The 26,889-nt window shown below is 42.2% G+C and overlaps 1 protein-coding gene across 4 annotated transcripts; it reads right to left on the bottom strand.

The window, feature by feature from the left end:
- Positions 1–142: 142 nt before the first annotated feature.
- On the bottom strand, positions 143–26,308 carry GP6 (glycoprotein VI platelet). Of its 4 annotated transcripts, none has more exons than XM_025423961.2 (8): positions 26,125–26,308; positions 22,748–22,783; positions 22,376–22,633; positions 20,007–20,291; positions 14,043–14,096; positions 3,769–3,828; positions 1,046–1,096; positions 143–534 (listed from the first exon to the last, which is right to left on the bottom strand). In XM_025423961.2, the coding sequence occupies exons 1-8, from the start codon at positions 26,156–26,158 to the stop codon at positions 299–301; spliced, it is 1,014 nt and encodes a 337-aa protein (XP_025279746.1). In that variant the 5' UTR covers positions 26,159–26,308; the 3' UTR covers positions 143–298. The 4 variants fall into 4 exon arrangements, with proteins under 4 accessions (XP_025279746.1, XP_035568626.1, XP_035568627.1 ...); XM_035712733.2 differs by having other exon boundaries at positions 22,748–22,999; positions 26,125–26,305; XM_035712734.2 differs by having other exon boundaries at positions 22,748–22,975; positions 26,125–26,305.
- Between the last annotated feature and the right edge of the window lie 581 nt (positions 26,309–26,889).

The following is a 26,889-nucleotide window of genomic DNA, read 5'->3' as shown; positions in this document are numbered from 1 at the left end:
AGGAAAGGCTGAAGAGGTCAGTATGATGGTCCAGTTAGGTTGCCATAATATCCGTGATGTGCAAGCTATGAGTGAAAGGATGCTAGCATCCATTAGATACTCCCTATCCCAAATGAACAGAGTCCTTGGACAAAAAACCAAATAGACATCAACAACTCCTTTATGGGGCATCACAGAGAAGACCCGTGACCCTCCTTCTCTACAGTCATAACCCCTATCTTCCTGCTCTTATGTTCCACACACTCCAAGCATGGTCTTTACACTCCCTACCTCATAGACACAACCAAGCCTTGAAGTTCTAATGGTGGGACCCATGGTTATGGCCATCTGGTCGACCCCCATCCTGATGACTGTGTGGTTTCTGGGTCTGTGGGAGGGGTGGGAGTGGCCTGTGGACAGCTCTGACCCGGAGCAACAGGGGTTTCTTTCTGCTGTGCCAATCTTCTGCCAGAATTCCCACCAGGAGTATTAGAATCACAGCTCCAAGGCATATCCGGACCAGATTGCCCTTGGTGTAGTGCTGGTGAGCAAGACCTGGAAGAATGAAGAGAGACAGGAGCAGGTGACAAAAGCCTATCTCCAGGACCCACTTCAAGGCGCATCTTGAGCTTCTCATAGCCATATCTCTCATTTGAGGTCCTATTATTCTCTGCTATCTAGAATGCCAGTCTCCTTCCTAGAGAGTTCCTCCCCTCCTCACCAAGGATCAGGGCTAGATAAGCCAAATTCTCTAAATATCACTTCCACACACCCTCATGGGCCCCTGATGCAACCCCTCCACACACACACACAGACACTACCTGGTTATTTGGCTAATTGCATTAAAAAAACTGTCATAAAGGGCAGATAAAGAGATGGAATTTCTCTTTCCCTGATCCTTTAGAAATTTTCAACCTCCCCACCTGATCTTATTGCCCAATTCTGAGTTCCAAGGGCTTATATTTACCCTCCCCTTAATATTTTATATACCAGGACCCAAAATCAGAGCTATAGCCTCTGCACAGGGGTGAGAATGAAGAGGGTCCAGAGAGGACCACTTACTCACCAGTTGGAGAGTCTGACCCCTTTGGAGAGACAGTGATAGTCCTAGAAGGCACTGGGAATCAAAAAGGAAAGTATAAAGGAGTAAGACCATCTCCTGTAACCCTGTTCCTGCCCCATCCCAAACACATGCCCTTGTGAGGCAGAATCCCATGACTATAAGAGGAGCATAAACTACAGAGTTGGGCATCTAGATTTGAACCCCAGATCTATCCCTAATTAGATGTGGGGCCTCTACCAAATGACTTAACATCTATGAGCCAGTTTTCCCATCTGTCAATGAAAATAATTATAATACATCACAGGTTAATGTGAAATTTAAATCAATAACAATAATAACAGCACAAGGCACAGTTCTTGACATATGATAAGCATCCCACACGTGGCAGCTTGCGTCTCATTCCGTAAGTACCTCCAGAGACTTACCAGGTGCTCAGCCAGCAGACAGGTGCATATTTTAATATACTGTGTAAATTGACATAACAGGCAGTCCATAGGACAGAGGAAGCTATACAACCCAGTGTCATAAAAGGCTTTCCTGAGAGACTGAGGCCATGAGGAAATAGAAGGAAAAACAGAGCAAGTGGCTTGGATGCAGAATCAGGAGAAGATGCCAAGGATCCAGGAGAGCTTCATCTGACTCTGTGTGGCTAAGATTTGCATGAGGAATGAAGACAAGAGGATCAACGGAGTCTGGGATGAGCAGTGGCTGATCTAAGGGCATTGGGCCTAAAAGCATTGAATATCAAGCTAAGAAATCCTGGCTACTATGACCCAGCAATTGCACTGCTGGGGATTTACTCCAAAGATACAGATGCAATGAAACGTCAGGACACCTGCACCCCAATGTTTATAGCAGCAATGTCCACAATAGCCAAACTGTGGAAGGAGCCTCGGTGTCCATCGAAAGATGAATGGATAAAGAAGATGTGGTTTATGTATACAATGGAATATTACTCAGCCATTAGAAATGACAAATACCCACCATTTTCTTCAATGTGGATGGAACTGGAGGGTATTATGCTGAGTGAAGTAAGTCAATCGGAGAAGGACAAACATTATATGTTCTCATTCATTTGGGGACTATAAATAATAGTGAAAGGGAATATAAGGGAAGGGAGAAGAAATGTGTGGGAAATATCAGAAAGGGAGACAGAACATAAAGACTCCTAACTCTGGGAAACAAACTAGGGGTGGTGGAAGGGGAGGAGGGCGGGGGGTGGGGGTGAATGGGTGATGGGCACTGGGGGGGTACTTGATGGGATGAGCACTGGGTGTTATTCTGTATGTTGGTAAATTGAACACCAATAAAAAATAAACTTATTAAAAAAATGGAATATTACTCAGCCATTAGAAACGACAAATACCCACCATTTGCTTCGACGTGGATGGAACTGAAGGGTATTATGCTGAGTGAAATGAGTCAATCGGAGAAGGACAAACATTATATGTTCTCATTCATTTGGGGAATATAAATAATAGTGAAAGGGAATATAAGGGACGGGAGAAGAAATGTGTGGGAAATATCAGAAAGGGAGACAGAACATAAAGACTCCTAAATCTGGGAAGTGAACTAGGGGTGGTGGAAGGGGAGGAGGGCGGGGAGTGGGGGTGAATGGGTGATGGGCACTGAGGGGGGGCACTTGACGGGATGAGCACTGGTGGTATTCTGTATGTTGGTAAATTGAACACCAATAAAAAATAAATTTATTATTAAAAAAAGAAGATGTGGTATGCGTATACAATGGAATATTACTCAGCCATTAGAAACGACAAATACCCACCATTTGCTTCGATGGGGATGGAACTGGAGGGTATTATGCTCAGTGAAATAAGTCAATCAGAGAAGGACAAACATTATATGGTCTCATTCATTTGGGGAATATAAAAAATAGTGAAAGAGAATAAAGGGGAAAGGAGAAAAATGAGTGGGAAATATCAGAAAGGGAGACAGAACATGAGACTCCTAACTCTGGGAAACGAACTAGGGGTGGTGGAAGGGGAGGTGGGCGGGGGGTGGGGGTGACTGGGTGGCGGGCACTGAGGGGGGCACTTGATGGGATGAGTACTGGGTGTTATTCTATATGTTGGCAAGTTGAACACCAATAAAAAATAAATTTATAAAAAAAAAAGAAACCCTGGCTATATCCTAAGGGTGACTGGCAACCCAGAAGTATTTTGAACAGAGGATGGCAAAGAATCTCATCAGGGTTTTAGAATTTGCTGGCATCAGGAATCGAGCAGAAAGCTAGAGTCAGGTGGACCCAGTCGAGATATCAGAACTATCCTCAAGGGATCTGCAAGGTTTTCTGTCTTGAGGAAAATTGATACTTTTCTAAGAAAAGGAAGGGGAAAGAGAGCTACAACATGAGGGAAGTATGTTGCACAGAACTGCAGGAGTAAGAGGAAGCAGTGAGCAATGGGGGACAAAGCTTACACACATGCATCAGAGCAAAGTCAGAATAGCAGCGTGTAGGAATGAGCAATGGTCTTCCCCATCAGCCCCTTGGCTCCACCATCTTTGAAATGGCACATTATCCAAAAACCTTATCTGTCTGCACACTCAGAGCCCACCTCCATCCCATCCTTGATCCTCAAACCAAGGACTTTATTTGGAAGAGTCAAGTTATCTCCTGAAGCAGACTTAAAGCCTACGGCCTTAGATGATGAAAGAGAAATCTATCTACATACTCCTTTCTACTGGGTTCCGAGTGCCTGATTACTCACCAATTGTGGAGCTCTTGTTGAGGTGCAAGTTGCTCTGTTTTCTGGAGGCTTCTGGGAATTCTAAGCAAGAGGGTAATGAGAACATGGATAACATCAGATCTTCCCAGTGAGTCCCTACTCTGCATACCCTTTCTGAGCTGTCTGGGCTTCCCAGAACCCCTTTCTCTGGCACACACTGCATGAACACTGAGGAGAGAAAAAAGCAGAGGGCTATAAGACATGTTCTCTTCTATCTCTCAGTGGGTGCATAAGAAATGAATCCATTCATCCACTGATGGACATTACATTATCTCCTTTTTGGGGCTACTATGAATAATGTTGCCATGAACATTTATGTACACATTTTTATGAACATGCATTTTTTAATTTCTTAATTTGGGGGGAGCATATAGCTACAAGTGGAATAGCTGAGTCCTGTGATAATTTTATGATATGGTCATAGGATATTCTTTTGAGGAAATGCTGAACTGTTTTCCACAGCAGCAACATGATGTTTCATTCCCATCAACAATGTGTGGGGGTTCCAATTTCCCCACATCCTCAACAATACCTGTTGTTGTACTTAATTATTACTATTATTATTATTATTATTATTATTATTGCCATTCTGGTGGGTGTGATGAATTTCATGGTTTGTGACATATCTAAATTTAAAAAATAAGTAGAGGTGCCTTGGTGGTTCAGTTGGTTAAGCATCTACCTTCAGCTCAGATGACGATCCCATGGTAATGGATTGAGCCCTGAATCCAAGCCCCTGCTCAGTGGGGACTCTATCTCCCTCTTCATCTCCCTCTGTGATCTCTCTGGCTCTCATTCTCAAAGTGAATCAGTATATCTGTACAAGCTCAGTGGTTTATGCCATCTTCTGAGTGTAAGAGGCTCCCCTCCTTATTAAGGCCATTTTCTTATCCAGGGACTGCCCTGGTTACATGGACACCAAAACATTTCCTAAAAACCTTCAACCTATAAATATGTAGCTCCTATCAAGAGTGGGGACTATCTTGGTGGGCCTTTTTATGGTAAAACCAGCTCATCAAAGCCTACCTATCTGTGGTATAATAAGAGCTTGCATATTATTTGTTCTCTGTTATTTCTCTTCCTGTAAGTCTCATTTATAAATTTTGTTTGAGGAGCACCTGGATGTCTCAGTCCATTAAGTATCCACCTCTTGGTTTCCATCAGGTGATGATCTCAGGGTTATGATATTGAGCCCTGTGTGGATCCACACTGACCAGGAAGCCTGCTTAAGATTCTCTCTCTCCCTCTGCCCCTACCCACATCACATGCATGCACTTTCTCTTCTCTCATTCTCTCAAAAATAATAATAATAAATAAATAAATTTTTGTTTTGAATTTAGATTAAACATGAGATGGTACATGTAAACCGTGGAATACCACTCAGCCAAAAAAGGAATACATTATCGATACACACAATAACTTGTATGGATCTCAAGGGCATTGCGCTGAATGAGAAAACACAATCTCAAAAAACACGCTAGGTGAATCTTTCCACTGATATATATAACACTGTGAAAATGACAAAATTAAATAAAGAACAATTAATACTTGTCAGGAGGTAGGAACTGTAGGAGTGGAGAGGGTAGATGTAACTATAAAGGGGTATCCTGAGGGTAATGCTCATGGGGATGGAGTAGTGGACGAAAGTAGTGGTTACATGGATCTACACGTGATAAATTGCCATGAAACTAAATACAGAAGATAGCAGAAGAGTAGAGATCCTCAACTCACCTGGTCCCACCAACTTACCTAGATAACTTTCAAAACATCCTGAACACCTACAAATTCTACCTGAGATTTAAAAAGAGAACAGCTCGAATGCTACAGAGAGAAGGGTTTTCACTTCTAGCAAGGTAGGAAGGCGGAAAAATACATACATACTTAAATACATAAATAAATAAGAATCAAGTGGGGGAGGGGCACCATGAAGAGCCAGGCTAAAGTAAACCTGGGCAGCCAAAGCTTCCAGGACAGGAGGACAGGAAAGGCCAGCCCTGGAGAAGCAGAAATTTTAAAAATCTGCGCTGGATTCTTCCCAGACAGAAACGTGTTTAGCAGGAAAATCGGACAGAATTACAAGAGAAGCAGTGAAGCCTTCAGTTTCCCAGAGCCACTAATAGCACTGCGCCCAGGGAAAGTGCACCACAAAATATGGACTGATCTCGGTAAAGACCTGGAGCGTACAGCCCACCCGACGTTTGGGAGAAGCCACTTGGTTAGGTGGGCAGCTCCAGACGGAGGTGTCTATGCCCTGCTGCCTTCGGAAGCCACGCACCCCGGGAGCGGGATTCCAGCAGCACAGGCCCTGACCCCAGGGCACAAAGCCGACAAAGCCCATGATCCTGTGTTCCCCCAGGGACAGGTGGAAGCGAGGAGGGCACAGGACATCGAGAACTCTCCTGTCACTGGGTGCCCTGCAAGCTGTGCCAAGATCAGAGCACCCGCGCCAGCCCCTGGAGCATCTAGGCCAGTGTGGACTGGGAGGTGGACCTCATTAGTTACTAGTCCTCATTAGTTACTAGTGAGGAGCTGACTAGTTAGTTACTAGTGAGGAGCTGACTCCAGAGCTGGAAATCTGGCTGCTGCCGTTGTTTTTTCCTCCTTGTTTCACCATGTGCCTGGGAGAGACGGGGTCACCAGGGAACAAAGACCTCAAGGATAAACATCTCCCACTGAGCCAGGCATCTCCACGCAGGCACACATGCCTAAGAATCAGCACAGCAGACCCCTCCCCCAGAAGACCAGCTGGAAGAACAGGGGAAGAGCAAGTTCTTCACCAAGCAGCTCTGGAAAGCTCCAGGGGAAGTTGAGGGATTTATAGTATATAGAACTAGAGTACCCTTCCTTTTTCCTCCTTTTCCAGTACAACTCATTTTTATATCAGTCTAAATATTTCCAATATTTTTTTCTTTTCCCACCTTAACTGCAATATTTTACCACCTCTTCATTTTTAAGTTTCTTCCTTTTTGACTTTCATATTTCTACAATTACATGTCTTAAATATCTTTCCCACTTCTAGATTCCCTTCAACATACTCAATTTAATTTTGGGAAATATACGAGATATGGCTTTTTGTTTTGTGTTTTTGTTTTCTCTGCCTCATCTGGTTCTACAATGCTGGAAGTTAATACCTTCTAAAACATGACCGCATGCACCCAGAAACAAGTGGTATACCATGCTGGTTCATTCTGTGAGATTATATTCTCTCTTCATTCCCATTCTGCCCCCCTCTTTTATCTCCTATATGTTTTGGTGGTCAATGTTGGGGCTTCCTAAAAGTATTGCTGGTTTATACACATTTGGAACTGAGCATCTTCTAACAAACAGAACTTAATACACACAGAACCAAGAGAATCACCCTCTAGGACCTGTCAGGTAGACTACATTCTCCCTCCACTACAACTTCTCCACCACCACCATCTCCCAGTCTCCTTTTTTTTCTTTTTTCTTTTTTTTTTTTCTCTTTACTTTGGTCTTTTTTTTTCTCTCTCTCTCTCTTCTTTTTTTACGACTTCTTTGGGATTCTTGTCCTTTTTTTTTTTTTTACTACTGTGTTTTAAAATTTCTTTTTCACCTTAGTGGTCCTGTTGTTTTATTTTGTCCTGATCTCCGTTTTCATTTTCTGGTCTTTGACCTTGTCAGAATCATCTAGGGTGAAATTTAGTTAGCTTGTGCTTGATATTCTTGACTCAGCCAGGTCATACAGTCACTCTGCACTGAGCAAAATGACTTGTGGTGAATTCTTCCTTCTAAAGAAAGAAGCAGAAACAGTACTCTCTGCCACAGAGTTACAGAATTTGGATTACAATTTGATGTCAGAAAGCCAATTCAGAACCACAACTATAGCTACTGATGGCTCTGGAAAAAAGCATAAAGGATTCTAGAGACTTCATGACTGCAGAATTTTGACCTAATCAGGCCAAAATTAAAAATCAATTAAATGAGATGCAACCCAAACTGGAGGTCCTAACGATGAGGGTTAATGAGATGGAGGAAAGTGCGAGCAACACAGAAGACAAGTTGATGGCAAGGAGGGAAGCTAAAGAAAAAAGAGAGAACCAATTAAGAGACCAAGAGGAAAGGTTAAGGGAAATAAATGACAGCCTCAGAAGAAAGAATCTACTTATAATTGGGGTTCCAGGAAATGCCAAGAGGGCCACAGGGCCAGAAAGCGCATTTGAACAAATCATAGCTGAGAAATTCCCTAATTTGGGGAGGGAAACAGGCATGCAGATCCAGGAGATAGGTCCTCCCCCCAACAAATCAATAAAAACCATTCAACACATCTACATTTAATAGTGAAACTTGCAAATTCCAAAGATAAAGAGAAAATCTTTAAAGCAGTGAGAGATAAGAGATTCTTAACTTATATGGGAGAAATATCAGATTAACAGCAGACCTCTCCTCAGAGGAATCCCTTTCCCAATGGTTTGTCACTCAGAGCTGTAGCCTCACAGTGCTTGCTTTGGCAACACATATATGGAGTTGCAGCCTTGTTATGGTCAGTTCTGGTATCTTGGTGCCTTTGGCATTTTATCTGTTAAAATGTTTGAATATTATCCCTGAACATAAATGCTCTTTTCATTTGGGAAGAAAAAAAAAACAGTAGACCTCTCCACAGAGACCTGGCAGGTCAGAAAGGGCTGGCAGGATATATTCAAGGTACTAAATGAGAAAAACATGCAACCAAGAATACTATATCCACCAAGGCTCTCATTCAGAATAGAAGGAGAGATAAAGAGATTCCAGGATAGGCAGAAACTGAAAGGATATGTGACTACCAAACCAGCTCTGCAAGAACTATTAAGGGGGACCCTGTAAAAGAAAGAGGAAGCCCAAAGAAATAATCCACAAAAACAGGGACTTAATAGGTATTACAAAGACATTAAATTCATATCTTTCAATAGTTACTCTGAAAAAAAAATAGTTACTCTGAATGTGAATGGGCTAAATGATCCCATCAAAAGATGCAGGGCTTCAGACTGGATAAAAAAGCAAGACCCGCGGGATCCCTGGGTGGCGCAGCGGTTTGGCGCCTGCCTTTGGCCCAGGGCGCGATCCCGGAGACCCGGAATGGAATCCCACGTCGGGCTCCCGGTGCATGGAGCCTGCTTCTCCCTCTGCCTGTGTCTCTGCCTCTCTCTCTCTCTCTCTCTCTCTCTCTCTCTCTCTCTGTGTGTGTGTGTGTGTGTGACTATCATAAATAAATAAAAATTTAAAAAAAGCAAGACCCATCTATTTGCTGTCTACAGGAGACTCAATTAGACCTAAGGACACCTCCAGCCTGAAAATGAAAGGTTGGAGGACCATTTACCATTCAAATGGTCCTCACAAGAAAGCTGGGGTAGCAATCCTCATATCAGATGAGTTAAAGTTTATCCCAAAGACTATAGTGGGAGATGAAGAGGGACACTATATCATACTTAAAGGGTCTATCCAACAAGAAGACCTAACAATCATGAGTATTTATGCCCCTAATGTGGGAGCTGCCAAGTATAGCAATCAACTAATAACCAAAATAAAGGCATACTTAGATAATAATACACTAATAGTAGGAGACTTCAACATGGCACTTTCTGCAAATGACAGATATTCTAGTACAACATCACCAAAGAAACAAAGGCTTTAAATGATACACTGAAGCAGATGATTTCACAGTTATATACAGAACTTTGCATCTGAACGCAACTGAATACACATTGTTCTCAACTTCACATGGAACATTCTCCAGAATAGACAGGGTCACAAGTCAGGTCTCAACTGATACCGAAAGATTGGGATTGTCCCCTGCATATTTCAGACCACATTGCTTTGAAACTAGAACTCAATCACAAGAGGAAATTTGGAAGAAATTCAAGCACTTGAAGGTTAAAGAGCATCTTACTAAAAGATGAATGAGTCAACCAAGAAATTAGAGAAGAATTAAAAAGTTCCATGGAAACTAATGAAAATGTAGATACAGCCATTCAAAATATTTGGTATATGGCTAAATCATTCCTAAGAGGGAAATACATCGCAATACAAGCATCCCTCAAAAATTGGAAAAAACTCAAATACACAAGCTGACCTCGTAGCTAAAGGAACTGGAGAAGGAACAGCAAATAAAATTTACACCAAGCAGAAGAACAGAGATAATAAGGATTCGAGCAGAACTCAATGAAAATGAGACAGGAAGAACTGTACAACAGATCAACCAAACCAAGAGTTGGTCTTTAAAAGAATTAGAAAGATAGATAAGCCATTAACCAGCTTTATTTAAAAGAAAAAAGACTCAAATTAATAAAATCATGAATGAAAGAGGAGAGATCACAACCAATACCAAGGAAATACAAACGATTTTAAAAACGTATTATGAGCAACTATATGCCAATATATTATGCAATCTAGAAGAAATGGAAGCATTTCTGAAAAACTACAAACTACCAAACTGGAACAGAAAAAATTGAAAACATGAACAGGCCAATAACCAGGGAGGAAATTGAAGCAGTCATCAAAAACCTCCCAAGACACAAAAGTCCAGGGCCAGATGGCTTCTCAGAGAATTCTTTCAAACATTTAAAGAAGAAACCATACCTATTCTACTAAAGCTGTTCGGAAAGATAGAAAGGGATGAAATACTTCCAAACTCGTTCTATGAGGCCAGCATCACCTTAATTCCAAAACCAGACAAATACCCCACCAAAAAGGAGAATTATAGGCCAATATCCCTGGTGAACACAGCTGCAAAAATTCTCAACAAGATACTAGCCAGTAGGATCCAACAGTACATTAAGAAGATTATTCACCATCACCAAGTGGGATTTATCCCCGGGATGCAAGGCTGGTTCAACACTCGTAAAGCAATCAATGTGATAGATCATATCAACAAGAGAAAAAACAAGAACGATTTGATCCTCTCAATAGATGCAGAGAAAGCAGTTGACAAAATACAGCATCCATTCCTGATCAAAACTCTTCAGAGTGTAGGGATAGAGGGAACATTCTTCAGCATCTTAAAATCAAAGGCATTCAAATTGACAAAGAAGAAGTCAAACTCTCTCTCTTCTCAGATAACATAATACTATACCTAGAAAACCCAAAGACTCCACCCCAAGATTGCTAGAACTCATACAGCAATTCGGCAGTGTGGCAGGATACAAAATCAATGCCCAGAAATCAATGGCATTTTTATACACTAACAATGAGACTGAAGAAAGAGAAATTAAGGAGTCAATCCCATTTACAATTGCACCAAAAAGCATACCTAGGAATAAACCTAACCAAAGAGGTAAAGGATCTATACCCTAAAAACTACAGAACACTTCTGAAAGAGATTGAAGAAGACACAAAGAGATGGAAAAATATTCCATGCTCATGGATTGGAAGAATTAACATTGTGAAAATATCAATGTTAAAAAAAATTAAAAATTAAAAAAAGAAAATATCAATGTTACCCAGGGAAATTTACACATTTAATGCAATCCCTATCAAAATACCATTGGCTTTCTTCAGAGTGTTGGAACAAATCATCTTCAGATTTTTGTGGAATCAGAGAATACCCTGAATAGCCAGGGCAATATTAAAAAAGAAAACCAGAGCCAGGGGAATCACAATGCCAGATTTCAGGTTGTACTACAAAGCTGTGGTCATCAAGACAGTGTGGTACTGGGGATCCCTGGGTGGCGCAGCGGTTTGGCACCTGCCTTTGGCCCAGGGCGCAATCCTGGAGACCCGGGATCAAATCCCACATCGGGCTCCCAGTGCATGGAGCCTGCTTCTCCCTCTGCCTGTGTCTCTGCCTCTCTCTCTTTCTCTCTCTGTGACTATCATAAATAAATAAACATTTAAAAAATTTTTTAAAAAAAGACAGTGTGGTACTGGCACAGAAACAGACACATAGATCAATGGAACAGAATAGAGAATCCAGAAGTCGACCCTCAACTTTATGGTCAACTAATATTCGACAAAACAGGAAATACTATCCACTGGAAAAATGACAGTCTCTTCAATAAATGGTGCTGGGAAAATTGGACAGCCACATGCAGAAGAATGAAACTAGACCATTCTCTTACACCATACACAATGATAAACTCAAAACGGATGAAAGATCTTAATGTGAGACAAGAATCCATCAAAATCTTAAAAGAGAACACAGACAACACCCTTTTTGAATTGGGTCACAGCAACTTCTTGCAAGATACATCTATGAAGGCAAGGACACAAATCCAACAGTGAACTATTGCAAGATACATCTATGAAGGCAAGGAAACAAATCCAACAGTGAACTATTGAGACTTAATCAAGATAAAAAGCTTCTGCACAGCAAAAGAAACAGTCAACAAAACTAAAAGACAACCTACAGAATGGGAGAAGATATTTGCAAATGACGTATCAGATAAAGGGCTAGTTTCCAAGATCTATAAAGAACTTACTAAACTCAACAGCAAAGAAACAAACAATCCAATCATGAAATGGGCAAAAGAGATGATCTGAAATCTCACAGAGGAAGACAGACATGGCCAACAAGTACAAGAGAAAATGCTCCGCATCACTGGCCATCAAGGAAATACAAATATAACCACAATGAGATGCCACATCACACCAGTGAGAATGGGGAAAATTAACAAGGCAGGAAACTACAAATGTTGGAGAAGATGTGTAGAAAGGGGAGCCCTCTTGCACTGTTGGTGGGAATGTGAACTGGTGAAGCCACTCTGGAGAACTGTGTGGAGTTAAAAATAGATCTGCTCTATGACCCAGCAATTGCACTGCTGGGGATTTACCCCAAAGATAAAATGCAATGAAACGCCAGGACACCTGCACCCTGATGTTTATAGCAGCAATGTCCACAGTAGCCAAACTGTCGAAGGAGCCTTGGTGTCCATCGAAAGATGAATGGATAAAGATGTGGTCTATGTATACAATGGAATATTACTCAGCCATTAGAAATGACAAATACCCGCCATTGTTTCGACTTGGATGGAACTGGAGGGTATTATGCTGAGTGAAATAAGTCAATCAGAGAAGGACAAACACTATATGGTCTCATTCATTTGGGGAATATAAAAAGTAGCGAAAGGGAATAAAGGGGAAAGGAGAGAAAATGAGTGGGAAATATCAGTGAGGATGACAGACATGAGAGACTCCTAGCTCTGGGAAGTGAACAAGGCTGGTGGAATCGGAGGTGGGTGGGGAGTTGGGGTGACTGGATGACGGGCACCGGAGGGGCACATGACGGAATGATCACTGGGTGATATGCTATATGTTGGCAAATTGAACTCCAATAAAAATGGGGTGGTGGAAAGGGATTTGGTGGGGGATTGGGGTGACTGCATGATGGGCACTGAGGGGGTCCCTGAGGGGAGCACTTGATGGGATGAGCACTGAGTGTTATGCTGTATGTTGGCAAATAGAACTCCAATAAAAAATATACAATGAAATAAATAAAATAAAATGGGTAAAGTCTTCAAAAAATAAATAAATAAAATAAAATTCCAATGAGAATTACATGCACACACATGTGGGTGCATGCATACACATACACACATATAGTGTGCCTCATTTAGCATGACAGCCCCCATACTGCCCTCAGCCACACATGTCTGCACATTCTTGTCCAACTTGGCTCTTTTCAACATGCTTCTGTTCCTTTGGATTTGGGTCTACCCTGAGACAGGGAGTGTTAGAGATGCCACAGATCAATGCCCAATTTCTTAAGGCACAGGCTGGTATCAACACATGAAATCAACTGAGATGCCTTGAAGATGGGAGAAAATGATGGCTCACACAAAATTTTGTGCAGTCCTTCTCAAAGTGACATCCCCAGATCAGCAGCATCAGTGTCACCTGGAAACTTGTTAAAAATAAACATCACTGGACCCCACCGCATACCTTCTGAATCAGGAATTATTGGGATCCAGAGTCTCAGCCACCCCCCCCCAATGTTTTTAGAGCCACTGGCCAATGGAATCAGAGACTCAAAAATAGAGTCCAGGAATCTACAATCTTATAAGTGACTCAGATTATTCTTTTCCACATTAGGCATTATAAACCATGCCCCTAAGGCTGGATAGAAATGGGGATGTAGGGCAGCATAGTAATGTCTAATATTATTATACCCACCTTATTTACAGGCAGAAATCAGTGATTTTTTAAATAAATTAAATTTGTGAAAGAGACAAGTGAATTAAATTGAGAAATCTGGATAAAAGGGGAAAAGAAAAAAAGGGTCTATGGGTCTATATCCCAGACACCAGGATGAACCCTCCAGAATTTACCTGTCACAGAGGAAGGTGGTTCTCTGGATAACAAACCGGGGGTCACAGAAGTCCCTGGGAAATCAGAAAAAAAAGAGAATTCTGTGCTCTCTGGGCTATGGGTCCTGGGCAAATAATAAAGCATTTCTGCGACCCACTTTCCTCACCTAGAAAATGAATCCAAAGAAGCTCACATCGTAGACTGTCATGGGTGTTAAATAGCACACCTAGCACATTCTGGAACTAATTAATAATGACAGGCTTTATAGCTGCCTCCCTGCTTTTCGAACCTCAGCTCTGCCCTTTTCTAGATCTCTGTGACCTGCACCTTACATTGCCCCTAGTAGCAAAACTGGCTCTTAAATCCTAGAAAGCAGATAAGGAGGCAGAAGCTGGGAGATACATGCATGGAGAAAGGGTGATGCCCATGTAAGAAAACACAGCCCTTTTCTGCCCCCACCACCTTACCAACCTCCTTTCACCCCAGGACATTTGCTCATACAGTTCTGCACACCTGCAACTCATCCCACTACTCCACCCAACTGGTTACCTCTTATTCTGCCCTAAGATATAGGTCCTGGGATCCGGTCCTGCATCGTGCTCGCTGCTCAGTGGGGTGTCTGCTTCTCCCTCTGCCCCTCACCCTGCTTGTGCTCTCTCTTGCTCCCTCTCTGTGTCTCTCAAATAAATAGATAAAATCTTTGAGATATATATATATATATATCATATTGATATATATATAATCACTATGTTGTACACCTGAAACTAATACAACATTGTATGTCAATTAGTCTTCAACTCAAAAAGGAGGGAAAGCAAGATACTGACGTATCTGAGGCAGACTGGGTGAGGGTGGAGCATCGGGTCAAGTGATGATGGGTGAAGGAGGGGTTTGATGAGGAGTGAGGAGGGAGTGCTATGGGCTTTGGGCAAAGGTATGAAATTATCTGATTTTAACCTTTTCTTTTTTAAGATTTTATTTATTTATTCATAAGAGACACAGAGGGAGAGGCAGAGACATAGGCAGAGGGAGAAGCAGGTTCCCCATGGGGAGCCCAATATAGGACTCGATCCTGGAACTGGGGGATCATCACCTGAACCAAAGGCAGACTCAACCTCTGAGCCACCCAGGTGCCCTGATTTTAACCTTTTTTAAAAGGATTTCTCTTGCCGTAGTTTTGCAAACGTTCTAAAGGGGCGCAAAGGTATCAAGTCTTATAAACTCCAACCAGTAGATAACTGAGTCCTGAAGATTAATGCACAACACTATATTACAAACTCGAAAGTTGCTAAAAGACCAGATATTTAGTGTTCTCACCACAAAAAAGCAATGGCAATTAATGCGATGTGGTGGAGGTGTTAGCTAATGCAATAATGGTAATTGTGTTGAAATATATAAATGTATCAAATCAACATGGGCTACATCTTAAATTTATACAATGCCATGTGTCAATTATACCTCAATTAATTTTCTTTTTATTTAAATTCAATTTGCCAACATACAATATAACACCAAGTGCTCATCCCATCAAGTGCCCTCCTTAGTGCCTGTCACCCAGTTACCCCATCCGCCCACCCGCCTCCCCTTCTGCAACCCTTTGTTTGTTTCCCAGAATTAGGAGTCTCTAATGGTTTGTCTACCTCTCTAATTCTTCCCACTCGGTTACCCTCCTTTCCCTTATAATCCCTTTCACTATTCCTTATTTTCCACATATGAGTGAAACCATATGATGATTGTCCTTTAAAAAATTAAAAGGGATTTACCCCAAAGATACTGATGCAGTGAAACACCGGAACACCTGCATCCCAACATTTATAGCAGTAATGTCCACAATAGCCAAACTGTGGAAGGAGCCTCGGTGTCCATCAAAAGATTAATGGATAAAGAAGATGTGGTTATATGTATACAATGGAATATTCCTTAACCATTAGAAATGACAAATACCCACCATTTGCTTCAACGTGGATGGAACTGGAGGGTATTATGCTGAGTGAAATAAGTCAATCGGAAAAGGACAGTCATTATATGGTCTTGTTCATTTGGGGAATATAAAAAATAACGAAAGGGAATAAAGGGGAAAGGAGAGAAAATGAGTGAAAATATCACTGAGGGTGACAAAACATGAGAGACGCCTAACTCTGGGAAATGAACAAGGAGTAATGGAAGGGGAGGTGGGCGGGGGGTGGGGGTGACTAGGTGACGGGCACTGAGGGGGGCACTTGGCAAGATGAGCATTGGGTGTTATGCTATATGTTGGCAAATTGAACTCCAATAAAAAAACTTAAAAGAAAATATCAGTGAGGATGACAGAACATGAGAGACTCCTAACTGGGAAACGAACAAGGGGTAGTGGAAAGGGAGGTGTGTGGGGGGTTGGGGTGACTAGGTGACAGGCCCTGAGGGGGGCACTTGACAGGATGAGCACTGGGTGATATGCTATATGTTAGCAAATTGAACTCCAATTTTAAGAAAAGGGCAAGGGTGGATACAGAGAGACCAGTATGGAGTAACCCAGTTCTAGGTGATGGATGGTAGAGCCATGGAGAGAAGTTGTCAGATTGGGGACAGGTTTCTAAGATGTAGGAAGCATGAGGTAGGCAAAGACACCAAGGTTTATGAGAAAATGCCCCTGAGTATTATAGCAGAAAATGTGTCTTTTTTTTATTTTCTTTTTTTTTAATTTATTTTTTATTGGTGTTCAATTTACTAACATACAGAATAACCCCCAGTGCCCATCACCCATTCACTCCCACCCCCCGCCCTCCTCCCCTTCTACCACCCCTAAGTGTACGCTAAATGTACCATCTCAAACATTTAAGCGTACAGTTCAGTAGTACAAAGTACATTCACATTGTTGTGCAAGAAATCTCAAAACTTTTTCATCTGCAAAACTGAAATTCTGTGCCTATTTAAAGCTAATTTCCCTTCTCCCCTTCCCCAGCCATTAGCAACCCCCTCTCTGCTCTCTGCCTCTATAATTTTGAGTGCTTTCAAATGCCTCATATGAGTGGAATCAGACAGTAGATGTCCTTTTGTGACCAGCTTATTTTATATATTGTAACGTCCTACAGGTTCATCCATACTGTAGGACACAACAGGATTGCCTTCCTTTTAGGGCTGCATAAAATTCCATTGTGTATATGCACTACATTTTCTCAATGAACTGTGCTGTCCTCTTTTGAAAGACGTATGCTTTAAGAATGACAGGATGAGCACTGGGTGTTATTCTGTATGTTGGCAAATTGAACACCAATAAAAAATAAATTTATTATTTAAAAAAAGAATGAAAGATTGATACCACTACCATTTGAACAAACCTCAAAAACATTAGCTAAGTCAAAGAAGCTGGTCACAAAAGACTCCATATATGTGAAATTCCCCAAAGAGGCAATTTTTTTAAGATTTATTTATTTATTCATAAGAGACACAGAGAGAGAGAGGCAGAGACACAGGCAGAGGGAGAAGCAGGCTCCCTGCAGGGAGCCCAAGGCAGGACTCGATCCCAAATCCTGGGACCATCCCCTGAGCCAAAGGCAGATGCTCAATTACCAAGCCACCCAGGCATTCACCCCAAAGAGGCAAGTTTATAGAAATAGAAGGTAGTTTGTGGTTAAATGGAAAATGGCTGCAAACAGGCACTAGACATCCTTCGGAGGTGATGGAAGTGGGCTGAGTTGTGGTGATGGTTGCACAATTCTTTGAACTCACTAAAAACCATGAACACTTAAAGTGGCTAACCTTGTAGGTATAGAAACCTTTATACCTAAATAAAAGTTGCTTTGAAAACAAAGAATGGATGGGGCACCTGGGTGTCTCAGTTGTTGAGCATCTGCCTTTGGCTCAGGTGATGATCCCGGGGTCCTGGGATCAAGTCTCGCATCAGGTTCCCCACAGGGAATCTGCTTCTCCCTTTGCCTATGTCTCTGCCTCTCTCTATATATATGTCTCTCATGAACAAATAAATAAAATCTTAACAAAAATAAAAAATAAAAACAAAGAATGGAAGGCAATTTCTAGTGAATAATGACCTCACTAGCTAGATTTCAATGAAAAAAGTCTGAATACAAGGACATTTTCATTTTACCCTGTACTGTATTAATCCACTGAAGACCAAAAGGATAAGAATTTTCCATTTGCTAGTGGTTAGAGTTGTTAGTTTTTTGTATATTGAGGCATGTCGGTTTTTTAAATATTTTATTTATTTATTTTAGAGAGAGCACATGTGAGCAGAGGGTAGGGGAAAAGTGGGAGGGAGAGGAAGAGGGAAAGAAGCTTGAGCAGCCTCCATGCTGAGCATAGAGCCCCACGCAGGGCTCCATCTCATGACCCTGAGATCATGACCTGAGCCAAAACCAAGAGTCCAATTAACCTGGTGCCTCTATTAAGGCATTTTAAATAATTCAGTTGTGGGGGCACCTGGGTGGCTCAGTCAGAAGAGTATGCAACTCTTGATCTCAGGGTCATGAGTTCAAGCCCCACAATGGGTGTAGAGATTATAAAAAATAAATAAATAAACTTTGCAGCCCCAGTGTGATGCAGTGGGTTGCTCCAACTCTTAGTTTCAGCTCAGGTCATGATCAGATCAGGCTCCACATGAGGTTCCATGCTCAGCACAGAGTCTGCTAAAGTTTCTCCCTTCCTCTCCCTCTGCCTTTCCCTGTTCTCTCTCTTATAAATAAATAAATATTAAAAAAATAAAATAAAATACACTGAGGGGGGCACTTGATGGGATGAGCACTCGGTGTTATACTATATGTTGGCAAATCGAACTTCAACAAAAATATATTTAAAAAAAAAGAAATTGGGGAAGAAAACTAAGAAATAATCAATCAAAATAAAATAAAATAATCTTTAATTCAGTTGCTTCAGTACTTGTGAAGGCACATAACAGTAAAAAACAGTTAACAGAAAACATCAACAATGGTTTTTAAATTACATCAGTTGATATAAAGGATTTAGCAGCAAGCTTTGTTGTAGAGATACTTTGTACTTAGACTACTACAAATAAGAAAGACTGAATGTGTGTTGGTGGTAAAAAGAGAGTCAAAGTTTCCTTCCTATTATGGCATTTTTAAAGTAATTTCTATAAATTTTTTGCTGCTTTTTGTTTGTTTGAAAACCTAGACAAGACACAAAACATTATCCCTGGTATTAAGAATTATTTCTTCTAAGAACACCTGAGTGGCTCAGTGGTTGAGCATCTGCCTTCGGCCCAGGGCATAATCCCGGAGTGCCGGAATCGAGTCCCACATCGGGCTCCCTGCATGGAGCCTGCTTCTCCTTCTGCCTGTGTTTCTGCCTCTCTCTGTGTCTCTCATGAATAAATAATTAAATACTTTTAAAAGAATTATTTTTTCTAATGTATATACTCTGTAGTAGACAGAATAAGAGCCTCCCAAATATGCTCATGTCCTAATCTGCAGGCCTGTGAATATGGCATCTTACATGGTAAATGGGACTTTGCAGTTGTGCTTAAGGATGTGGAGGTGGAAAAAGTATCCAGAATTATCCAGGTGGCCCCAGTGTGATCACAGGGTCCTTAAATGTGGAAGCATGAGGCAGGGCAGTAGAAGAGTCTGAGACAGAGACCAAGATGCCACACTGCTGGCTTTCATGATAAAGAAAGGGACCATGGGAGCCAAGAGATGCAGGCACCTCTAAAAACTGAAAAAGGCACTGGACAGATTCTCCCCTGGAACCTCTAGAAAGAACATAACCCAGCTGACACCTTTGTTTTGTCCCAGTGAGACCCATTTGTCACCTGACCTCCAGAAATGTAAGATAATAATACATTTATGGTTTTTTAAGCCAGTGCATTAGTGGTGATTTGTGACAGCAGCACTAAGAAATGATAAATACACCCTCCAAAGCCTCAGGCTTCTCCTCGCCTCCCACCCCCTTCACACCTGTTGGCCCCTCCCCTGGAACTTCCACCAGAGTATGCAAGAGCTGAAGAAGAAAGGCTTGGACTGCATCTCCCTCACCTGTTACCACAAGCTCCAGGGGGTCGCTGGGGGCTGACCACAGGTACGGGAACTTGCTGGAAAAGCTATAGCATCGGTAGATCCCACTGTGGGCAACAGTCACTGCGGTGATGGGGAAATTGGCCCAGTACTGTTCTGCAGATTGCTTGTGGGGCTCAGTGTCCCCCTCCTTGTACAGAGCGAATTGGTCAAAACTGTATTTACTCTGACATCGTAGAGTGACATCCCCTCCTTGGGACACAGCCAGGCTGGGCTGGGCTGAGAGTGAGGGCTTAGCATAAACTCCTGGTTGAAAAGAGAGCTCTGGTGTTAAAGACCATGGAAAGTGTGTTGACCATGGGGGTAGGAAGATTCCCCCCACCTCCTAAGAGCTAGGAAACTCTTCAGGTATATCCCTTCTAGAGAACCCACTCACCCTGCTACCAACTCACAAAAGGGTTAAAGGGAGCATGACCAAGATCATATCACAGTTCCCAGGCTCAAATCGCTTAGGGGCTGTGTGATCCTGGAGATAAACCTACCCCTCTATCTGTGTGCCTCAGTGTTCTTTACTGAATGAAACAACTAACAGAGTTGCCTAATGCATAGGGAGCTCCCAAACTATGATGGTAGTAACAAAATAGCTTAATATTTTAATGCAATTTTTAAACCAAAATTAATGCAAATAATTCATAGTGAACAAAATATGAAGTTTTTAAAGATTTTATTTATTTGAGAGCGAGTGAGAGTATGAGTTGGGGTGGCAGAAGGGAGAGAAGCAGACTCTCCACTGAGCAGGGAGCCCCCCTCAACTGGGCTCAAACCCAGGACCCTATCCCAGGACCCTAGGATCATGACCTGAACTGAAGGCAGAAGCTTAACCAACTGAGCCACCCAGGTGCCCCAAAACATCAAGATTTTAAACAAAAAGAGACTCCAACTGTGCCTAGCAGAGACGCAGAAGGCTCAAAACACTTTTATGTATTTTTATGGTTAATTTTTCCACACTATTGATTCAAATTCAGGACTTGTGACTCTGAGTTACTTACTACACATTGCTGTAAGTAGTGTGAGCTGTGTACATAATCACGCGGAGGCCAGTGCAGTTTGAGCCTGGACTTCACATTTGACAATGGATGTACTATCAAATAAAGTTTTTGTGTATTAAAAAAATTTTCCAGGATCCCTGGGTGGCGCAGCGGTTTGGCGCCTGCCTTTGGCCCAGGGCGTGATCCTGGAGACCCGGGATCGAGTCCCACATCGGGCTGCCGGTGCATGGAGACTGCTTCTCCCTCTGCCTGTGTCTCTGCTCCTCTCTCTCATTCTGTGTGACTATCATAAATAAATTAAAAAAATAAAAATAAATAAAAATAAAAAAATTTTCCAGGCTATTAACAGTTGAAAAAATTGAAAAACTTTAAAGTAGGCTATTAAAACTCACAAATTATTTTAAGTTTAAATATTTATTTATACAAAAAAAATACTTTTTAAAGAATTTATTATCCTTTTAATTCTCCTGACTTTAGGGAAACAAATTCATCAATGATATTTTCAAAATCTGTTCAGAAAATTACCATTTAAAAATGCTTTAGAGGGACACTGGGTGGCTCAGCAGTTGGGCGTCTGTCTTTGGCTCAGGACATGATCCCAGTCCAGGGATCAAGTCCCACAATGGGCTCTCTGCGAGCCCCTGTCTACTTCTCCCTATGTCTATGTCTCTGCTTCTCTCTGTGCTTCTCAGGAATAAATAAACAAAATCCTTTAAAAAATAAAATAAAATTAAATTAAATTAAATTAAATTAAATTAAATAAATAAAAATGCATTAGAAATAAAAGCATAAGCTGAGAACACTTTATTCCACCAAAAAAATAAAAATAAACAATAATGCATTAGAACGTGGATAGAGGGTATACATGTTGCCTTTTGCATAAGGCTTAAGTATGGCTTGAAAGGACACTGCCAGGTTCTGTCTTTACTTAAAATGTTTTGCGGGACCTGGGTGGCTCAGTTGGTTAAGCAACTGCTTTCAGTTCAGGTCATGATCCTGGGGTCCTGAATCAGCTCGGGTTCCAGCTTCCTGCTCAGAGGGGAGTCTGCTTCTCCCTCTCTTCTTTCTCTCAAATAAATAAATAAAATCTTCTTTTAAAAAAAGTATGATGCTTTGTTCAGTGTGGATGTTTTCGCATTGATTTTGATTGTTTTGGAAAGGTATTGCATTGACATATTCCTTATGTGAATCACTGTGGATTTTGCCACCTCCCCTAAACATAGCTCCCCACCCTAACCCCAGCCTCCCAGGACTCGGGGTTCGCTGTCATCATCATCCCCCTCTTCACCCTCCTGGAGCCCTGAGGCCACAGGTGGCCCCCTCCCATGCCCTTCCAGGTACCAGTGGCCACCAGCTCCAGCTGGTTGCTGGGGGGAGACCAGAGAGTCCCGTTCTGGTAGGAGCAGCGGTAACACCCAGCGAAACTTTCCTCCATGGTCTTGATGAAGAGGACAGGCCGATCCTGGTATTTCCGGGACCTCAGCTTCTCCAGGCGGTACAAGTCCACGTCTGGAGGCCCCTGGCAGCGGATGGTCACCTGCGTCTTCAGGGGTGCTAGGGAGCTAGGCAGAGCCTGGAGGGAGGGCTTGGGCAGGGTACCTGGAAGGGAAGCAGAATTTCCAAACAGACCTCCTCCTGGGTGCTCCCCTCCTCCCACCCTCCTGGCCCTTGTGCAGGCACCCAGATCCAGAGGATTCCAGGGGAAGGACTCACCAAGCTGTGCTTGCACCACCTGCCCCAGACACAGCCCTGAGCAGAGAAGAAAAGCACCACCTGCTAGCATCTCCTGGAGGCCACACTTCTGCACGCAGAGCAGGTAATGCCACATCTTCAGGCAGTCACTTTCTTCTGTCCTCATTTGCTTAAGGACACACACTCACATAATTTGAGTGCCAGAAGAAGCCAGCCACAGAAGGCCACATATTGTATGATTCCATTTATCTGAAACATGCTCACTAGGTAAATCTGCTCAGACATGGAGAGATTAGTGGTTGCCAGAAACTGGGGGGTGGGTGGCAGGGGCATTGAGGAGTGATTTTCATGGGCATGATTTCCTTTTAGACTGGTGACAGTGCCTTAGAATGAGATAGAAGTGATGGTTGTATGCATTGTGAATGTACTAAATGTCATTAATGATAAAGTTTATGTTGAGTTTGTTATTTTATTACAATTTTTAAAAAGCCAGTCACGAATTCCTTGCCCCTCCTCCCCATGCACACACTGGTTGACAACTGTAAAGGGAATTATCTCCTCTCTGGAAAGGGGGCTGTGTGCAGGATGTGGTCTTTATTTTTTTTCTCAGCTTTATCAAGATATAATTGATATACGATACATAACATTGTGTAAATTTAAGGTGTAGGTGTTGATTTAATACATTTATATATCACAAAATGATTACCACCACAACATTAGCTAATACTTCCATCCTTCTGTCACATAATTACCATTTCTTTTTTGTGGTGAGAACATTTAGAATGTTCAACAACAAGGTGTTCTTGGCTATAATCACCATGCTGTGCAGTAGGTCCAGATAGGCTCTCTTGCATTGTATCATGTCTAGAGATCACTGGCTGTCTTAATCATGAATTTCCCATTGTTTTAATTTTTTGTTTAAATCAATACCCTGCAATTATTATGATTGTGCAAACATTATTCACAACTCAGGAGTGTAGTATTGAAAAAAAAAAAAGGAGTGTAGTATTGCACCTGTATATTTTTCCTAATTATTTTCCCTAGAAGCAATATTTGTCCAGTTTAGTGCCTCTGCATAGTTTTTCCTCGACCCTGTGTCTAATTCTTTCCGCACTTCTAAATAGCCTCCCCATGTACTTTTGCACACCTATCAAACCACATAATCTATAGACTCCATTTTCTGCCTTGCAGGTAACTTTGCCGCATTTTGCCTTCTACCTTCTCTACATTGACCAAAGCTTTTCTTCTTTCAAGCTGAACTTTTTTTTGTTCAACTTTTTTGTTGTGTTGGTAGCATTCCCCATTTTAGCCTTGCTAGGATTGCCAGATTTAGCAAATAAAAACATAGGACTCCCACTTAAATATGAATTTCCGATAAACAATGAATTTTTTTGTATAGTATGACCCATGAAATATAATGGTATATACTTAGACTTTAAAAATTATTTGTTGTTTATCTGAAATTAAATTTCACTGAGCATGCTGTACTTTACCTGGTATGCGTACCCAAGCTCTACCCACATCTTTGTCCGCTGCCCAACACAACCCCACCTTGGTCCTTTTGTGGGTTTCTACTCCAAACTTCTAACAGGACCAGAAATACTCCCAGCACCCTTCTGAGCACTTCTATATGGACTCTGAATCACCACAGTACTACTGGTTAGAGACCATGATTAGTCCCATTTCATAATCGGGCCATGGAGATGAGACAGTATCCTGTCCACCATCCTACAGCTGGGAAAAGGTAGACTCAGACACCAGCCACATATTTTAGTTACCAACAATGTGAACTTGGCACTAAACTCAAATAAACTTAGTTTATTTGATCCCTAGATGTGTGACCTAAACAAGTTTCTTTTTTTTTTTTTTTTTTTATTTATGATAGTCACACACAGAGAGAGAGAGAGAGAAAGGCAGAGACACAAGCAGAGGGAGAAGCAGGCTCCATGCACCGGGAGCCTGACGTGGGATTCGATCCCGGGTCTCCAGGATCGTGCCCTGAGCCAAAGACAGGCGCCAAACCGCTGCGCCACCCAGGGATCCCCCTAAACAAATTTCTAAACTGCCTCTGAGCCTCAGCCTTCTCATCTGTAAAATGGGGGTATTGAGAGGGCCTACCTTGTCGTATCTAGCCCACAGTAAGTGCCACATGAGTGTGTGTTAATGACTGACTGACAGGCGGTTTGTGCTCGTGGTTTGTTTTCTTATCCACATAATACAGCTGTTCCTTCCTGCTTGGCCTTGGAGCTTCTGTCCTTTTAGCAATAAGACTCCCCTGAATAAGGAAACTGCACAAGACCTGCAGGAGCAGGCAATAAAAAAACACATAATCCTACCACCAATCTCATTCTGAGAGACTCTTACTCCAGCCTTATGGAAGTATAAGTGGCAAAGAAAAACTGTCTATCTAGGGTATCTGACATGATGATTTGATAGATGTACACACTGTCAAATGATCACCACAATCAACCTAATTACCTCATCTTCCACCTTGCATAGATTGATTTGGTTTGGTTTGGTTTGATGAAAATGCTTAAGATCTACTCTCTCAGTAAATTTCAAGTATATTCTGTAGTATTATTGCCTATAGTCACTGTGCTGTGCATTAGATCCCCAGAGTTTATTCATCTTATAACTAGAAGCTTGTACTCTGTCCACCTATCTCCCTGTTTTTCCCCTCCCCTAGCCCCTGGCAACCACCAGTCTACTCTCTGCCTTAGTGAGTTTGACTTTTTTTAGATTCCACATATAAGTGAGATCATGCAGCATTTTCTTTCCTTGTCTGGCTTATTTCACTTAGCATAATGCCCTCAAGGAACATTCGTGTTGTTGCAAATGGCAGGATTATTTTCTCCAGGGCCATCAGGTTTGCTGACAAACCTATAATCTACTCCTGATGTCACCAAGTCCACATAAAAAAAAAACTTAAATAGGGATGCATGGGTGGCTCAGCGGTTGAGCACCTGCCTTTGACTCAGGGTGCAATCCCATAGTCCTGGGATTGAGTCCCACATAGGCTCCCTGCATGGAGCCTGCTTCTCCCTCTGCCTATTTCTCTGCCTCTCTCTGTGTGTCTCATGAATAAATAAATAACATCTTTTTAAAAAATTAAATGAATAAATAAATAAATAATTTTTTTAAAAAACACAGTGTATAGAGACAAAGTTGTAGCCAAAACTGGAAGACCTATTTATTTCCTGACCTAGCCAAGAAGGGAATAGAACAGAATAACAAACACCACCTCCCAGGTCCCAGTTTTCCCAACCAAGAAATGAAGGGGCCCTCGGAGGTCACCAATTGCCCTGAAATTCATTTCTGATGCAATTTTTTAAACATTCTTAGTCTCATAGCCTACTGCCTGTGCCTCAGCATTTCCCAGATCAATCCTCAGTACTCACCAAGACACAGAAGGGCAGGCAGGGATGGGGCCATGGTTCTTCAGCCCATCCAAAGCTCTGTAACCCAGGAGGGAAGCTGCAGGGGCTGGAGCAGAGACATCGGATGTGATGAGGATGCAGAGCCCTCTCCTCCCTTCCTGGATCTGCCTGGCTTTTCCTAAGTGAGGATCATCAAGCTGGAGCCATGCCCTCAGTAGAGTGACTTGCACACAAGTTCACAGAAGCTCATTTATCTTCTGTCACCAGCCTAGAACCACACCATGTCTGCATCTTCAGGCATGGAGTAGGAATATTATCTGATGGATCTCATTAACAGGAACAGTTTCATGGAGCTTTCCTTTGGAGGGGTGACATTTGAGATTATACCTGGTGATGAGAAATATCCATGGATGAAGAACAATACGTTCAGCATTGCCCCAAAGCCTTGATGAGGCAAAGAGCCTGGCATTTTCAAGTAAGTGGGAAGTGATTAATGTGGCTAGAATCAAGGAGCAAAAAGCCAAGACTGAAGAGATTATAGGGGTCAGATCAGGGTATCCCAACCTTGGCAGTGTTGACAATTGGAGCCAGGTGCCTGTTGGAGTGGGGGTGGGCTGTCTTGTGCTTCTGCGAGGCTCAGCAGTATCTCTGGCCTCCATCCACTAGAAATCACTAGCACAACTCCCCCTCCAGTTGTGATGACCAACGAGTCTCTGGACATCTTCAGATGTCCCCTGGGGGACAAAACCATGGCCAGTCGAGAACCACTGGGTTAAATCACTGAGG

The sequence above is a fragment of the Canis lupus genome, chromosome 1, assembly GCF_003254725.2.
Source record: "Canis lupus dingo isolate Sandy chromosome 1, ASM325472v2, whole genome shotgun sequence".
NCBI lineage: Eukaryota > Metazoa > Chordata > Mammalia > Carnivora > Canidae > Canis > Canis lupus.
This window is presented reverse-complemented; position numbering and strand designations above follow the sequence as displayed.

Excerpts from the sequence above, each read along its gene's own strand:
- GP6 (XM_035712733.2), bottom strand. The coding sequence starts at position 22,892 with ATGAGGACAGAAGAAAGTGACTGCCTGAAGATGTGGCATTACCTGCTC. Across the intron at positions 20,292-22,375 it reads GCTGGAGCTGGTGGCCACTG|GAGTTTATGCTAAGCCCTCA; the intron begins GTACCTGGAAGG and ends CTTTTCAACCAG. Across the intron at positions 14,097-20,006 it reads CCTGGAGCTTGTGGTAACAG|GGACTTCTGTGACCCCCGGT; the intron begins GTGAGGGAGATG and ends CTGATTTCCCAG.